General features: G+C 42.4%; 1 protein-coding gene across 1 annotated transcript in view; it reads left to right on the top strand.

Annotated features, from left to right (window-relative positions):
* ALDH7A1 (aldehyde dehydrogenase 7 family member A1) overlaps window positions 1-17,705 on the top strand; it is a 43,216-nt gene extending 25,511 nt beyond the window's left edge. The window contains exons 10-19 of the mRNA XM_064595840.1: window positions 1,723-1,764; window positions 2,804-2,898; window positions 4,654-4,738; window positions 6,133-6,239; window positions 8,040-8,156; window positions 9,432-9,529; window positions 9,733-9,806; window positions 13,312-13,387; window positions 14,775-14,831; window positions 17,287-17,705. Coding sequence (XP_064451910.1) covers window positions 1,723-1,764; window positions 2,804-2,898; window positions 4,654-4,738; window positions 6,133-6,239; window positions 8,040-8,156; window positions 9,432-9,529; window positions 9,733-9,806; window positions 13,312-13,387; window positions 14,775-14,829 — 749 coding nt within the window. The 3' untranslated portion in view covers window positions 14,830-14,831; window positions 17,287-17,705. The remainder of the gene's footprint in view (window positions 1-1,722; window positions 1,765-2,803; window positions 2,899-4,653; window positions 4,739-6,132; window positions 6,240-8,039; window positions 8,157-9,431; window positions 9,530-9,732; window positions 9,807-13,311; window positions 13,388-14,774; window positions 14,832-17,286) is intronic.
* The last annotated feature ends 309 nt before the right edge of the window (window positions 17,706-18,014 follow it).

Below are 18,014 nucleotides of genomic sequence, written 5' to 3'. Positions count from 1 at the left end.
GATATCAAATAAGTAGTGTTTACTTACGTAGAAGCGGATTTTAAAGGGCATTTAAGGAAAGATATTCAAAAGATCAGCAGTAAACACAGCCCTAAAGTCGAGGCACATCTCTGTTCTTTATTGCTGAGGTGTCTAAGGTAAGAATGGTGTTTGTAGACGTTCGTAGGCTGCTGTGTAACTTTCCTGGAATGTAAGTTGGCATGTTTATCAGGAGCTCTAATAGACCTACCCTTTGGCCCTGACTGAACTAGATAATCAAGAGGTTGATGATCAGTAATCAATATTATCCAACACGGGAGCAGGAGCTAAGTAAAATTTGTTCCATAGTATGCAGTGATATTTTTAAACAGCTCTTAACAACTTAGGGAGAAGGTGTAAGAGCAAATTAGTTCCTATGATGTCAAGAAAATATAAATGAACAGGAGAGAGATTTGAAGGCGCTGTATCAGATGATGAGGAGACATTTCATGGTAACTCAGGAGCCATAGCTTTCTGCCTATTTGATACTTTCTGATTTAAATTTTTTAAAAAATTCTTAACTTTTTTTTTTTTTTAAAGATTTTATTTATTTATTTGAGACAGAGAGAATGAGAGAGAGAGAGCACATGAGAGGGGGGAGGGTCAGAGGGAGAAGCAGGCTCCTCGCCGAGCAGGGAGCCCGATGCGGGACTCGATCCCGGGACTCCAGGATCATGACCTGAGCCGAAGGCAGTCGCTTAACCAACTGAGCCACCCAGGCGCCCCTTAACTTTTTTTATTGTGGTAAAAGAAACGTGTGTGTGTATATATATTTATATATATAGTATATAACAAAATTTATCATTTAAACTATTTTAAGTGTATACTTCTGTGTCATTAAGTACATTTTCATTGCTGGGCAACCCACCATCCCTCTCCAGAACTTTTTTGTTTTCCCAATTTTATCCTGATTAAAAACGAACTCCCCAGTTCTGCCATCCTCCAGCCCTTGGCAACCATCATTCTGCTTTCTTTCTCCATGGATTTGACCAGTCTGAGAACCTCCTATGAGTAGCGTCACCACCTGGTATTTGTCCTTCTGTGGCTGGCTGGCTTTACATAGCATGTCTTAAAGGTGGTGGCATGTGTCATAATCTTCCTTTTTAGAGCTGGATAATATTTTTGTTTATTTGCTCATTTTCTGATGGACCCTTGGGTTGTTTCCACCTTTTAGCTATTGGTTAAGGACCCAGAAGTAGATTGCTAGGTCATATGGTAATTCTCTGTTTAATATCTTGGCAAATTACACAATTTCCCAGACTTACAGTTTCAGGGGGTATAATTTCACAATGAGAGAAAAGTTACAAGACTAACTAACACAAGGAATTCCTGTATACCTTAAATGAAATTCACCCAATGGCTTCTGTGTTGCCCCATTTATCATTTTCTCTCTCCAACATGCACGCACGCACATAAACTGTCGGTGCTTATTGGTTTATTTTTAACCTTTGAAGAAATGCTGGAAACATTGTGTTTCTTTACCACTAAATATTTTAGTGTATATCTTAGGAGTACGGACATTGTGCCATATAAGCTTGGTACAGTATGAAAATCAAGAAGTTTGACATGGATGCAATGCTCATGCTACATTTGGAATCTGAAAATAAATTAAGAACGTAATTGAAATAGGCTGTGATTTCAGGCTGTCTTGCAGTGTGTGTTAAATACTGAAATGGGCTTTAATGTGTGTTTGTGTTTTTAAAGGGAGAAGTTTGTTAGAACTTGGAGGAAACAATGCCATTATTGGTAAGGCTGCCTTTCATTTATTTTCTCTTCAGAATAGCTTTGGTAGCCATGGTGAACATAAAGAACTCACATAGAAACTCATCCTTCCTCTGTTGTGTCCTTCTAAGACATAACTTTGGCTTTCAGGATTTACTTGTGAGACAGGACACAAAGGTTTGAGGGCAGAGATAACTAGGAGGGACAGGTATTCATGTTGGAAAACGCTACTTGGGGCTTAGAGCTTGTGCCCGAGACTTTCTGGTGCGGCATGGTTTCTTTCTTTTCCTTCTCCTGCTTTCTGAAAACTGCCCACATGTTTCTCTAAGAATAAGTAATTCTTACACAACTTCCTGATTCCTTTATATTTTAAAAAATTAGCTTGTCTGTAATGAAATATTGAGTGCTTTTATACTGGGAAGGAGTCCTTCCTTAAAGCATTGCATCGTTTACCTGTAGGCTTGGAGTTGACTTGATTGTCTTTTTCGGTTGTTGGGCACAGAAGGAAAGAGGCTACCAGCCTATTCTGGATAATGGACATCAGTAGGGTGATTGCTTGATAGAAGCATGGATTTTGTGATAAAAAGCAAAATTTGGTAATTTGCATATTGCCGTCATCATCGTCATGTGTAAATGCCTATAGATTTGTGGTGTGCACCAGAAATTTAAAAAGACTGTGGTGATGGCTTTATTCTGGTTGAACCCATCTGGTTAAAGAGCGTTCATTCAAAAATATAGTTAGCATTTAGCGAGCGCTGGGTTTCACAGATACTGTGTTCAGCTCTTTCATCTGAGTTATTTCCTTTAATCCCCACAGTAATCCCATGAGGTACCTACCATTATTAATCTCCTTTGACATCTGTACTGGGGTAAAGACCTTAGAGCTCATTATTCTGCTCTTATGTAATCCTCCCTGGAAGAAAAGTTGCCCCCGTGATGTGAGCATGCTTCTAGCACAAGGGAAATGCTGATAGTCTATTACTGAGCTTTCGAGGACATCACTTAGTACCAGTTAGCAAGTCTACTTGGTGACACTGATGGGTATCTGCTTTGTCTCTCTAAGCCTTTGAGGATGCGGACCTCAGCTTAGTTGTTCCATCGGCTCTCTTCGCAGCAGTGGGGACAGCTGGGCAGAGGTGTACCACCGTGAGGCGCCTGGTGAGTGTGTCTGCGAGGGCACATGACGTCAGATGACGTTGTCTTCAAACCCCACTTAGGATCACATTGTACTGTTAGGAAGTACTGCTAGAAAAATGTATTCTGCAGACGTGGTTGGCACATCTGTGGTCCTGTTACTCTCTTCCTTGCTCAAGGCAGATGGTGCTGATCAACCAGGGACTCTGCCTCCCCCTCCACCCCAAACTAAAAGTGGACTCACGCTCATTGATTGGAGTTCGACTGGGGAATGAGACCTGTTTTCAGTCTTAAACCTAGAACAATATGGACAAAGTCCAATGTCACTTAGAGAATAAAATCAGCTAAAAGTTTGGAGAATTTGCAAATCATTTGCTGAAAGATAGCCTTGGTTTTTTCATAAAAACACTTTAAGTAGTAAAATATTATTAAGATTTTAATTTTGGGCCTGTAAGTCTGGTATTAGATCTAGACTTGATATGGCATGGTTTATTGAAAAGCAGACGACTTTGTTTGTTGTCTCTGGATGAATATGTAGTCTGCACACAAATGTATAGAACACATCAGTATTAAGAGCATACAGGGAGGATGTGGTTTAGCATCCGTGTGTGGGGTTTGGAAGGTTTAATCTCCATACTTAGATTTGAGCTAAATTTCAGTTTTGTGTGGGATACAACCCTGATGTTCATGACTTTCTGTTTTTATTCTCACCCATAGTGAGAATGAACCAATTCTTTATAAGGTTGACATAATGTAAATTAGAATAAAAGATACCTGGAAAGTAAATCTCCTTTTTCTGTAACTTTTCATATTCATTTTTCATGTATTTTACAACAATTGATTATCTGTATTTCCTTCGTTGTTCCATAGTTGAAACTCTCAAAAAAAATCTGAGATAGATGTTCATAGAACATTTACAATGTATTGAATTTGTTTGCTTTAAACATTTACTACGCTAACGCTAAGACAGAAATCGGTACTCCAAAAGATAAGCATGGTAAAATTTGAAATGAGATGGAAGTCAAGCATTTGTCTATTCGGCTGAGTTTTACTTTCCTTTGTGTGTTGGGGCAAGTGTACATAATCAGGCTTTATATTTAGTGTTAAATGTTAGAGGATGTTATTAGTCACTGCCCAGATTGGTTTCCATAGGGACAGTTAATGGTATGTAGAAAAATCCATTCCAGTACTGTGGACCTCTCCATGACTGTCAATCCATTTGTTACATGGAGACCAACCCAGAGAATGGATGGCTTGACAAGTTCATCTCTGTCGGTGGGAGCAGAGCATGGAACTTAACATCTTACCTCGAGTGAGTCCAAGGGCAGTCCTCCTGGTTGAGGCCTCCCTCCTGAGCCCTACTTGGCCTGAGGCTAAGGGCGTGTTACACAGCATCAGTAGGCCGACTATTCTGCTATGATGTCGAGTCACCACAGGGACAGGTAAACCTGAGGTTCTCTGGTAATTAAGATGTCAAACACTCTAGAACCAAAACAGGCTTAATTGATGTGTGAAGCTTGGCCAGATGGGTCCTTAGAAACTTGATGAAGACATCGCCTAAAATTTTTTTCTAACATCCACCAAGTGGAAATTATTTTGCCTTAATGTAGTTAATATTAGAATTAGAAATTATCTAATACTTTATTTGCTTATGTTTTCAGAGGTCATAGTGTTTAAAAACCATTATGAGTTGTAAATCAGTACAATTATGGAAAGTTTCACATTGTTAACAAATTTGTACGTTTGACTATTCTCCTGAATGTTTCTTTTTTCACTTAGTTTTTACACGAAAGCATCCATGATGAAGTTGTAAATAGACTTAAAAAGGCCTATGCGCAGATCCGTGTGGGGAACCCATGGGACTGTGAGTATCTGGTTTATTTCAAAGATGTTCGTTTTTAACAACTGGTCTTACCAGTGTTTCTGATCTCATACTTGCTGTTTTTCCTTTCCTGAGAGGCCTGAGGACTTAAGAAGCAGGGTTATTGGGCACTTGGGGTGTCACGTCCGCTCTTAGCTTAGGATCCTCAGTGCTTGATGTCAGCTGGTGGGTGAGCTTAGGATGTGGTGTTCTGATGGGATGACTCGGATGAGCTTTTCTCTCTTCACTTTTAAAACTCCCGTGCAAGCCATGAGCATCCTCGTGGAAGGCTGCAGGAGTCACCTAGCTGACTTGCCTGCTTCCACTTCTGCCTTCCAGAGAAGCCAGAGTGATTTTTTTTTTTTTAATGTAATTAGATGACAAATCACATTCCTGCTTCCTACATTCCAGTGACTGCTAACTGCTCCAGCTAAAACCTGGATTCCTTCCCAGTCCCTCTGGATCCGGCTCACAGTCTCTCATGATGGGACCTCTGCCTCCCCCTCTTACCCACCCTGACTCCTGTGTACCATTTGCTCCTTTGCTCCCTGAGCTCCAGCTTCTCCATCCTTCTCGCGGAGCTCCCGAGTGTCCCAAGCTCCATCCTGCTGCCCTTTCCATTGGAAATGCTCTTCACCCCGCTTTTCCCATGCCTAGTGCTCTTAAGGTGCCACCTCCTCACTGAGGCGTACCTGAATCCCCTTCTTCCTCTGTCCCCTGGTCCCCTTTAAGGCTCTGCATTCCAACAGCATCCGTCTCTTCCCATTGAATTCCACAGCAGCTTCTGAGCCTGTGAAGTTTTTAGAGAATGATCTCATGGTCATGAATAAATGGAGCTTACGTTTTTGTTTTTTTTTAAAGATTTTATTTATTTGACAGAGAGAGGGAGGGAACACAAGCAGGGGGAGTGGGAGAGGGAGAAGCAGGCTTCCCACTGAGCAGGGAGCCCGATGCGGGGCTTGATCCCAGGACCCTGGGATCATGACCTGAGCCGAAGGCAGACGCTTCACTGACTGAGCCACCCAGGCCCCCCGAATCTTAAATTTTAATGCAGTGCTCTGATTCTTGGGTAGCCATTCCTTTAACCCAGGGGTTGACAGATTTGGCCTGCCCCCTGTTCATGTAGAGAAACTTTGTCAGGACACAGCCCCACCCCCTGGTTTCCGTGTCTTCTGTGGCTACTTTTGCCCCCCTCGCAGAGATGAGTGGTTGTGGTAGAGACCCTATGTCCTGCAGAGGATTCAGTATTTCCTGTCCTTTTACTGGGAAAGGTTGCGGACTCCTGCCCTACACTGGAGGGCTGTATGAAGAGATGGGGCTGTTCATTGGGAGAGCTCGTCTAACAATAAAATGATGCCATTCAGGGTGAGATTAAGAGCATTCCTTTTTCTGTGCAGCTAATGTTCTCTATGGGCCACTCCACACCAAACAGGCAGTGAACATGTTTCTGGAAGCAGTGGGGGAAGCAAAGAAAGAAGGTGGCACCGTGGTCTATGGTGGCAAGGTAATGACACCTGAGCTTAGTAGTGACACATTTTTGCTTCCTTAGGCACAAGCAGGGCTCTGGGCAGATGGGTGAAGGGTCTCCTGCTGTCTTGTCTTTTCTCCATCCCTTTTATAAGGGGGAAATCAGTGTTTTGGTGACTGAGAACATAAAATGCATGGAACACTTCTGGAAGGACGCACAGGAAACTCAGAGCCGTGGTTGTTGAATTGAGTCCCTGGGAATTTGTATGGAAGGGGGACCTCCTTTTCCTGGGACAGTAAAGACTTTGTGTTCAGAGCAGTCAGAATCCGTATTTAGTGGTTGTTTTTAAAGGCAGGGTATCAAAAACGGGATCCTAGGTAGTTTGGCCATAATAGGCATCTTTGCTGCCAGCATTTTTACCAAAAACATTATTGTTGCATAACTAATTGGTTATAAAGGCAATTTTGGCATAAAGGGTAATGAGAATAATGAGCATAACTGGTTGGCTGTTTGTTTGGTCAGTATGTTAGTCTAATCAGTGGATTGACAGTTGGGTTTCATTTCTCCATTGATGTAGTATTCCCATTTTTATACTATATAAATCTTAGCCCTCATGATGGTCTATGCAGTGGTGCAGAGTTTTGAACTCCTTTCCCACAGAACCATGGACTTTGCATTTCCCATAGAACTTTGAAGTGTCTGTCAACGGATACGTGAGAACATGCCAAGGACAAACAACGGTGTAGAAGACTTTCACAGCGCAATACAAAGCTCAGTTAGAAATATGCACCCTGGTATTTAGAAACTGATAACCTCTTTTAACAAAGGAAGAAATTTCAGCAAAAAAAAGAAAAACGAGGAGTCAAATCAATAAGCAAGAAAATGTGTAATACTATAAATGAGATTTTGAAGACAAGTAATTAAGTACAATCCACAAAATCAGTTATTTGGACAGTATTGACTAACCTACAGGTTTTTTTTTTTTTTTAAGAATTTATTTCAGAGAGAGCATGAGCGGGGTGGGGGAGGGGCAAAGGGAGAGGGAGAAGCAGACTCCCCACAGAGCAGGGAGCCCCCCACGCGGGGCTTGATCCCAGGACGCTGAGATCATAACCTGAGCCAAAGGCAGACGCTTCACTAACTGAGCCACCCAGATGCTCCACTGGGTCATTAAAACAATAGAAATTCACTTTGCTCACAGTTCTTGGGACTGAGTCTAAAGTCAGGGTGCTGGCAGGGTTGGTTTCTGGTGAGGCCTTTGTTCCTGGCACACAGACCATGCACATGGCCTCCTTCTCAGTGTCCATGCATTGAGTGTGGAGAGAATAAGTCTCTGGTATCTCTTTCTCTTTTTGTAAGGACTCTATTCTGTCAGATTTGGGCCCCACCCATGTGACCTCATTTAACTTTAATTACTTGCTTAAAGGTCTGTCTCCAATTTCAGTCACACTGGGGGGGTTAAGGCTTCCACGTAGGAATTTGGAGATGGGGTATAATACAGTCTTCAGACAGTATAGATGACCTGTTTTTACATTATATAAACTTTTTAAAAAACCACCTGTCACTTTTTTCAGTGTCACTTGCTCACGTCACATGTCACAGCTTTTGCTCCTTCACTCCTTTTTCTATTTTTCTTTGACCAACTAAGTTAGTATCAACAGGAGACAGAGAAGATTTTTGTTCATGGTGGGAAGTTACTTTGGGGAAACAATTTATCTGTATAAATGGTGTTTATTTTTTTCTCTCCTCTAAGTAGAGGGAAAGCTTGTGTCCTCTGACCCAAAGTACCAGAAAGCAAAATGCCTTCATTCTCATTACTTTATTTCTCTACTGAAGGTCATGGATCGCCCTGGCAATTACGTAGAACCGACAATTGTGACAGGTCTGGCCCACAACGCATCCATTGCACACACAGAGACGTTTGCTCCGATTCTTTACGTCTTTAAATTCAAGGTAAAAATGGATTCTGTTTCCCTTTTCTTGAGTTTGATGTTGAAACAACTGCGAAGACGAAAGAAAATGAAGGTATATGAAATTGCACTCGGTTAGCCTTTCGGGAGGTTTTAGGAAGTCACTGTGATAGTAGGAGTTTGAAGGTGAAGGCTAAACCGTGATGAGATGAACACTATATACTGTGGAACATGTCGGGCTCGCTGTCAGGGAAACCAAGGCAGGCTGAGGACCGGATTGGAATTTATGGAGACTGGCTCTCCTTCACGTGTCACCCGTTCTGAGCTGTGTAGGCCTAATGGTCAGCTTCCACACGGAAGGGACCAGATAGTCCCATAGCCTGAGTGCTGAGTATCAGCAGACAAATGAGAAGCTACATGAGCGATCTAAGACTTACAATTGTAACCTGTATCCATGGAGAGCCTGGGGGTTTTAGTAGACGGAAAGAGCTAGAGGGTCTCCTTTCCCACCGTGAGACAGGCCCAAGCCATGCCAGCAGGTATTTGGCAATCGAATCAAGGTTTGAATGTGCCATGATTAATAGTTAAACTATAATAATGAGAATCACATCTTTTTGCAATTATAGTATTGCTTTTTATTTTTAAAAGATTTTATTTATTTATTTTGACAGAGCGAGAGAGAGCACAAGTAGGCAGAGCGGCAGGCAGAGGGAGAGGGAGAAGCAGGCTTCTCACTGAGTAGGGGGCCCGATGCAGGGCTCGATCCCAGGACCCTGGGATCATGACCTGAGCCGAGGGCAGACGCTGAACGACTGAGCCACCCAGGCGCCCCAGGACTGCTTTTTAAAAACCTTGATTTAAATCGTCTTAGTATTGTTTCATGTCATGTGACTAGAGAGGATAATTTTATGTTTTGTACTGTGTGTATGTGAGTGAATTCTTGAGTAAATTATTTAGTGTATCTTGCCTAATCTGTAAATTGGGGATAATATAAAACCTGTATCATTGGATGAGGATTAAATACCTAAATGCATGCAAAGTGCTTAGGTCAGTGGGTTGCATATAGTAGGAGCTCAGTAAATATTGGCTCCTAGATGTAGCAGCTTGAATGGAAGCATGTCCTCATCTCTGTTTCTCAGAGTACAGTTAAGGGAAAACCCCGCAAAGCTGTGTATAAGAGAAACAATTAGTAAGAGATGGAGATTTTGGTTTACTTTTATGCACTGAAATTATACTGGTACATCTCATGAAATATACCATCGTGAACTTTGACCTGAACACTGCGTCCTCTAACATCTTCCATTGTCTGTCCTTTCAGAATGAAGAAGAAGTCTTTGCTTGGAATAATGAAGTGAAACAGGGACTTTCAAGTAGCATCTTTACCAAGGATTTGGGCAGAATCTTTCGCTGGCTTGGGTATAATTTGTCTATTTTGGGAATTTACATAAGCCTAATTTGTGTGGTGAATGGGCTTACAAAAAAAGAAAACAAAACCATCGTAGTTGAAAGACCATTTTTGAGCATCGAGCGTCTTAGAGGTTTTGTTTGGGTTTTTTGTTTGTTTTGTTTCTTAATTTCCTATATGTTGCTCTCAACCATGCTTCCCTTTCTACACACAGACCGAAAGGATCAGACTGTGGCATTGTGAACGTCAACATCCCCACGAGTGGGGCTGAGATTGGAGGTGCATTCGGTATGTAGAGAATCCTTTTCCATGCTGGGGGCAGTATGTTAGGTGGTCGGGGTATCATAACAGAGCACCATGGCATTGGTGGCTTGGACAACAGAAACTGACGTTCTCAAGTCCAAGGTTAAGATGTTGGCGGGGCTGGTTTCTCCTGAGGCCTCTCTTCAGTCCTTATGTGGCCTTTTCTCTGTGCCTGCCCGTACATCCCTGGTGCCTCTTCCCTTCCTAGGATACCAGTCCTATTGTTATAGGGCCGTACCTTTATGACTTCTTTTTTGGGCTTACGACTTCTACCTTAATTACCTCCTTGAAAGTCCTTTTGCCAAATACTGCAAAGTATTGGAAGTTAGGTTTTTAACATAGGGATTTGGGGAGGGGATACAATTTGGGCAGCAAGGGAAAACCAGTCGTAGCTTTTAGAAAAGTTTGACCAAGAAACCGAAATAATAGAACCTGGTAAGAATCTGTTCTAACATGCTTAAGAGGAGCTTACGTGCCACATTCAGAGTGATTGTCCAAGATCCGACTTTTTATTCTCAAACACAGCATCACACTGGAGCCGGGGCCCTTAGCTTAGGATATGTGACCCCTTGAAATGGTGGCATCTCTTTTTTGGGGAGATGGTCTATGACCCAAAGAACATTAAGAACCCCTGGCTTTAGAGATAAGCCAGATTCCGTCACACGAAGAGCTCTGGTTTTTGGTTGCAAAGGGATGTGGTAAGTGTTAAACATTAGCTTTTATTTTAGATAAAATACCAACTTGTGTTTTTACACTGGGTTCTGCTTGTATTTTCTCGTGGTTAATCGTTTTTTTTGTTTTTTTTTTAAAAGCCATTCCAACTAACAATCGTGTGTTAAGCATTACAACCAAAAATGAGGGGAAGTATAGTGAAAACAGATTACCTTGTTTACACTTACATATATGTCTATATATGTGTAGAGGAAAACACACATGCATTAATATCTCCAACAGTTTAAATCGTTCAAGGCAGTTTTTAATGTTTTAGCCCAGTGTTTGCTGCCCTTGCTATTCAGTGTGCCGACTTTGATGAAAGGCTCCTGCTTTCCTTCAGGCTCGGCCCTGGTGGCCTGCGTGCATCAGTGTCCGTCTCTCCCCCTGCAGGTCTTTATTCCGTTTGTAGCCCACACTTCTTTGTGCACCTGACTCTTCTTCCTTGGAGCTTGCGCAAGTTAAAATTTTTAAATGGGAAAGGGGGTTCTCCCACTTTTCTATTCCGGCTTCATTCCCAGCAGCAACTACTTTGAGTAAATTTACTTTTTTTTCCCCTTACTTTTTTTACTTTTTATTTATTAGTTATAAGCAATCTCTCTATCCATCGTGGGGCTGGAACTCACAGCCCTTAGATCCAGAGCGGTGTGTTCCACCAAGTGAGCCAGCCAGGTGCCCCTACTTCAGTTTTTCAAAGTAGGGTGCTTTAACTGTTTACTCTTTCTCCACTTTAGACGTTATTTGTTGACCCTCTGTTAGCATAGATGAACTTTCTTAAACCTTCCTCTTCTGTGTGTGTGGCATGATGTTATCATGTTCGGTGAGGTCAGGAGGAAACCAGAGGAACCAACCATGCTTCTCCGTGTTCTCCCCCTCAAAGTTACACAGGATGTGCTCCCTTCTTCCAGCAATGGATCGGGACGACAAATGTGACATGTCATCTACCAGGAAAACTCATGAGAGACTCAGCACCCAAGGCTTTTGTTGGGGGCTGGTCACCCAGGCCTCCTTTCCCTGGCATATACCGAAACTCCAGACTCCCTGAAGGAGAAAAGCAGGGGTTGTAACATAAACCACATTGTTCCAAAACAGCTGAGGCCCCGTGAGACACTTTTATCATTTAGGAGAAGTTTTATGTCCGTGTAGGGAACTGTTTAGCAGCCAGGTTCCCACAGGCAGCAACATTGCAAACAGACCTGCTGTGTCTTTCCTGCACAGTTTTCAATAATTTTCCCTCAGACTTTTGCAGTTGTTATTCATTTGCATTATGATTTCTGGTATCGTGGATGAAGAGCCCGGTCCAGTTTGATTTCCAATCTCTCTTTTTTTATTTTTTCCTATTTATGTCAGTGGAGGTCTTTGTACAAATTTTTCTTGGACATTGGGCCAGTGATTAGCTTTAGCGTATTGGGGCTCATAATTTTCAGGGCTGGGGTGTTTTTGCTAGTTCTGTTTTCGTAGTATTTTTGACAAATTTATTCCCTTCCACTTTTTCTCTTTTTTTAAGGTTTTATTTAGAGAGAGAATGTTGAGGGGGAGGGGCATAGGGATAGGGAGGGCGAGAATCTCAGACTCCATGCTGAGCCTGACTTGGGGCTCCATCTCACGACCCTGAGATCGTGACCTGAGCTGAAACCAACAGTCAGACACTTAATCGACTGAGCCACCGAGGTGCCCTTGCTTTTTAAAGTAATCTCTGCACGCAGTATGCAGCTTGAATTTAAAACCCTGAGATCAAGAGTTGCATGCTCTACTGACTGAGCCAGCCAGGCACCCCAATTTTTCTAATCACTGGAACTATTACTCGAATGTTATCTCTTGAAGCATTGTCTATTTTTGTTATCTTTTCCCTCCTATTTTCCATCTTTTTTTTTTATATGGGCGATTTCCTCATTTTTTAAAAAAAAATTTTAAAATTTAATTTATTTTAAAGATCTATTTACTTTAGAGAGAAGAGAGAGAGTGCCTGCGTGCTGGGTGAGGGGCAGAGGGAGAGGGAGAGAGAGAATTTCAAGGAGACTCCCCGATGAGTGCAGAGCTCAACACAGGGCTCGATCCCATGACCCTGAGATCTTGACCTGAGCCATAATCAAGAGTCAGACGCTTAATCGGCTGAGCCACCCAGGTGCCCCTAGGATTTTATTTTTAAGTAATCTCTATCCCCAGCGTGGGGCTCAAACTCACAATCCCGAGATCAGGAGTCGCACACTGCACTGACTGAGCCAGCCAGACACCTGCTCAGATTTTTCTTCTAGCTCTTCTGTTGAGTGTTTTCTCCTGTGCTGTTACTAAAAACACCACCAAGACTTGTGCTTTGATGGCACGTTGTACATAGTATCCTTTTCTTGTTTTATGGACTCATTACCTTCTTATGATATAAGGACATTCATGTTATATTTCAGAATATTATAAAAGCAGTGTATATATGTTGTTGAAAATTGTGTATAGCTAAGCTTAAATGAGAAAATTATATTTCCACTGTCCAGAAGTTTCCCATCTTAATATCTGGTCTAATGGTAAGGTTGGTTTTCTTTTGTTTCTGGCAAATTTGTTGCCTCTTTATTCCTTTTGGGTTTTTTTTTTCCCCCCTCTTAGTTCTTTTTTCCTGTTTATTTGGTCTCTGTCTTTTGTTTGTAGAGGAGATACTCTGAGCTAAATGGGAGCTCGTTGGTCAGGTAGCTCTGGTCTCCTTTCGGTGTGTTTCTCTCCGTGCTCCCAAGAAGAGGCTGCACCCGGAGAAACTGCTCACGACCTGTGAACTTCCTGTGTATTTGTCTAGGAGGAGAAAAGCACACTGGAGGTGGCCGGGAGTCTGGTAGCGATGCCTGGAAACAGTACATGAGAAGATCCACTTGGTAAGAAAAGGCTTTGGGAGAGGGTGGGTTTGAGCTTCGAGCCATTGGAATGTGCTTTTCCGTGCGGCTTCACTTCAGTTTGGTTTTGTAACGAATTGCAGCTGTCCCCTCCCAGGGCATCCATCCTGTACTGTTACTTGTCTCCCTTTCTTGTCCCACTTCAGCTAGTGCCCAGGGCTCGACTGTGAAACTGTCTCGGTGGTGGTTTCTGTCTGGAGACACCAGAGGAGCAGGACATTGGAAGGTCAACCAGTAGGAGAGAGTGGGAGAAGCTGTACTTTCAGTTTTCTCCTTGGGTGGGGCCACCACCCTTGCAGATGGTAGGAGCAATAGCAGAGGGGAGGTGTGCAGGGCCCCTGCAGGCCACAGGAGTGAGCATGGCTCGTGATGGTGCATTAGCTCGTTTACCCAGCACACCGGTGGCTAGTGAGGGAGAATTTTACTAGGGAGAATTTTACTAGGAGTTGGTTGTTCTACTTGTATGCTATTTTGGGGTTGGTTTTTTTTTTTTTTTTAATACTTTATTTATTGGGAAGGTACACGAGCCGGGGGACGAGCAGAGGGAGAAGGAGAGAGAGAATCTCGAGCAGACTCACGCTGAGCGCAGAGCCTGATGCAGGGCTGGATCTCATGACCCCGAGATCATGGCCTGAGCCGAAATCCATAGTCGGACACGTAACTGACTGAGCCACCCAGGCGCCCCACTTGTATGCTGTTTTTCCTTTCCCTTAGATGGAAATATTTTTACCCAACTGTATTAAAACAATATGTGGGTCAGGCCCATGTGATGTTATGTTATAGAAAGAACACAAGTTGAGGATCCAAGGATGCTCATCTTAAGTCTCAATTTATTGCTTCTCACTAGCCCTGTAACCTCAGGTGGATTCCCAAACTTAGCCCCTTAGAGCCTCAGTGACTTGATGTCTGTCTGGAAATTCTGAGGTGCTTTTGGCTGTGCCTTAAGTCCCAGACACATGCACGCTGTCCTGGTTCCCATTCTTTGTTGTTGTGGGGTTTTGTTTATTTTTGTTTGTTTGTTTCCTGGTTCCTGTTCTTTGAAATCAATTACGTTCCTTTTACTTTCCTTGTGCACCCGACATCTAGAGTGGATCCCCATATTCTTGTGCCCTGAAGACTATGAATAACATATTGGATACGTGTTTTTCCAGATTTCTGTGTTTCTCTCCTTTGTCTTTTCTCTTTTATAAAACTGGATCTGTACTAACCTTGTTTCGTATCCTAATTTTTTTTCTTTACCAACTTGTATCTTGGACATTTCACCTTGTTATGTGTATAGAAATGCTAGATTTTCTTAATGGTATAAAACATTCTATATTATGTATGTACTACCCTTCATTGAATTTGTTCATTTTTTTTTCCCCTCTAGTACCATCAACTACAGTAAGGACCTTCCTCTGGCTCAAGGAATCAAGTTTCAGTGAAGGTGACAGTAAATTGACGTTACTTCAGATTTATAGGCATTTCTTCTGAAGATGAAGAAAATTAAGATTTGCCCTGAATAAATGCATCATTTTGATTACAGCAGTGGCTAGTCTAACCCTCAGGCCCCAGCTAAATCAAGAGACTTATTTTTTAAAAATAAAACTAAATTGTCATGACATAGCCATATTTAGTAAAAGGATGAATTTTTTGTTACAAGTAGTTTGTGAGTTTAAGAATTTTTTTTTTTTAAGATTTTTTTTTTTTAAGATTTTTTATTTATTTATTTGAAAGAGAGAGACACAGCGAGAGAGGGAACACAAGCAGGGGGAATGGGAGAGGGAGAAGCAGTCTTCCCGCGGAGCAGGGAGCCCCATGCAGGGCTCGATCCCAGGACTCTGGGATCATGACCTGAGCCGAAGGCAGATGTTCAACGACTGAGCCACCCAGGCGCCCCGAGTTTAAGAATTTTTTATTATAATTTAGGAAAAAAGGGAGTAGATGCAATAGGAGGAAATTGGAAAAACAGAATAGAATGGAGAAGAAACTAGAAGTCTTCTGGGTAGATGCAGGAACATCTGCTGAGTGTGAATAAAGATTGCCGTAGTGAGTATTGACTCACATTAGCCTCTAGCGTGTTTGCAGGGAGTGTGTTCGTGTTCCTTGCATGTGGGTTAGCACGGCACAGCGCCCGTGTGGAATGACTTGCTCTGTATGAAATGACTAAGGGTCTTTATCACCATTATGACTTCTCTTGCTCATATTGGCTTGTGTCACCACAAAAAAGATATGCATGGTGGACATAGGTTTTGCACCTGCCAAGGACTCTGCCCATGTCTGTGGAAAGCGTGTCTGGGTTTCTTATGCAGCCTTAGACCATTTTTATAGCTATTACATTTGTGCAGTTGCCCTTGGATTTGTTCCGGGAGAATGACCACTCTGTGTGTGGCAGCATGTGGTTTTTTTGTGAAAGGAAAGTTAGTTTATTCGTGGCTGAGAATCTGCCTCCTTCTCTTGGGAAACTGAGCCTTTGGAGTGGTTCAGCCCAAAGTTGCCTGTGGAGCCCACTTTGGCTCTTGAAGGTCTTCTGTCTTCCTGGCAGTCTATCCTGCCCGGCTGGGTTAGACCTGGGCAGAAGCCTTCCAAGAAGATGACATTTGTAGATAACCTAATGCATCAGGGTGTATGGAGAGATTTGGATGACTGGCAAAGAGTGGGTTGAGTTATGACAGAGAAGTAAGCAAATGAAAAAACGAAGCAATTAAAAATTTATCAGGGTGGGAAAGGTATTCATAATATGTCCCATGGCGTAGCTGGGACTAGGGCTTACCAAGGCATGCTGTTGTCAACCTTGAATATTAATTAAGTGAAATGCTGGTCATAGATACCTGTTGAGAGCATATGGGCAGGAAGAAGTTGGGGTTACATCAAAGAGGTGGACAGTTCCTGTTCTCTAGTGGAAAATCAGCAATGCCTAAAATTACAGACGTAAGAAAGACTTAAGAAAGGTTGATGGAGGGCGCCTGGGTGGCTCAGTTGGTTGAGCGACTGCCTTCGGCTCAGGTCATGATCCTGGAGTCCCTGGATCGAGTCCCGCATCGGGCTCCCTGCTCGGCAGGGAGTCTGCTTCTCCCTCTGGCCCTCCCCCCTCTCATGTGCTCTCTTTCATTCTCTCTCTCTCAAATAAATAAATAAAATCTTAAAAAAAAAAAAAAGAAAGGTTGATGGAGATAGGGAGGTAAATTCTGAAAGAAGTGTTGTCTAGGGGGATAAATGGGAGGTCAGGTGTGGAGATGGGAGGGGATGGCTGTTTCTCAGAACATGTCTTAGAGAACTGTTTGAGTCTTTAAGTCAAGAGAATGTATAACTTTGATAAAAATTAAAACCCACAAAAAAGAAAATGATGTTGGAGAATGAGGTGCTTGGAATCATGCATTTCCAGCACACACACACACATGCACACACACACTTGTATGCTCCGTATTGACTAGTTCACCTTGAAACATCTCATGAAATGATCCTGCTGAAAGCCAAATTTTCTCCATTTTTTAAAGTTCATCATAGACTGGATTATGCTATATTGAGATTATCTGTACTTTTTAAAATAAGTAGTTGCTTAAGAAAATCATGCAATTTGGGCATTAACTTTAAAAATCTTGCTATGGCTTTGTTTTGCCTTTTTTATTTTAGGTCACAATGTTTAAGTGTTTTAGCCCTGTCTTAGGGACTGTATTACTATCTGAAGAAAGTAAAGCACCATTTAAAACACTTTTAGGAATCACATGCTGACAGGCCATTGTTATTTTGTGAAATTGTGCAAGGTGATTTTTGATTGAAATATTTTCTTATGTCCTGGGTTTTCCCAGGATGATATTTTTAAACAAATGTTCTAAGATATAAACTGTATCAGTGTTTGTTTTACCTTAAAATTTTTTACATTTATAATTTCTCTCTTTTAGGTTTTTAAGGAGGCTCTCCATCCTCCTGTGTATCTGTTAAAGCCATGATATGGTGGCCAATTTTCTAGCATGCTGGGGTGACTGGCAGATCTAGTCTTACGTATAGAAATCAAGTAAAACTGATTCTGAACGCTTTTTTGGAAACTAATTCTTCATAATTTTTCTACACATGTTTCTAACAATTATGAGCACATATTTTTGTTATAATGCTTATTAAAAAATTTTGTGCTTGGGGCGCCTGGGTGGCTCAGTTGGTTGAGCGACTGCCTTCGGCTCAGGTCATGATCCTGGAGTCCCGGGATCGAGTCCCGCATCGGGCTCCCTGCTCGGCGGGGAGCCTGCTTCTCCCTCTGACCCTCTCTCCTCTCATGTGCTTGCTCTCTCTCAAATAAATAAATAAAATCTTAAAAAAAAAAAAATTTGTGCTTAAATTGTCCCTCTTTGTCCTTTTTTAGTGACTCAACAAATAAATGTCACTTGTTAGTGTTTTTAACCAAGGGAGTTGAGGTACACCTTTGTGTGTGTTGTTAGGGTTGTGTATTTTAAGGTGCTAGGGGCCCTGTACCGCTTCGTGTGATTACTGTTTCCGTTGAGCCCCTCCTGCCTGCTTGCATCTGGTGCTGTCACAATACTGCCATCTCCTGGCCCCCATTGTGGACAAGAGGGCTTGCGGTCAGCGTGCCAGTTTCCACCACTGCTGTGAACCCTAAGTGTCTTGGCATCTTGCT

The sequence above is a fragment of the Mirounga angustirostris genome, unplaced genomic scaffold, assembly GCF_029215605.1.
Source record: "Mirounga angustirostris isolate CCGP_5_RB_7025 unplaced genomic scaffold, mMirAng1.0.hap1 SCAF_7, whole genome shotgun sequence".
NCBI lineage: Eukaryota > Metazoa > Chordata > Mammalia > Carnivora > Phocidae > Mirounga > Mirounga angustirostris.
The sequence above is the reverse complement of the archived record's forward strand: the minus strand, read 5'-3'. Positions and strand labels throughout refer to the sequence as shown.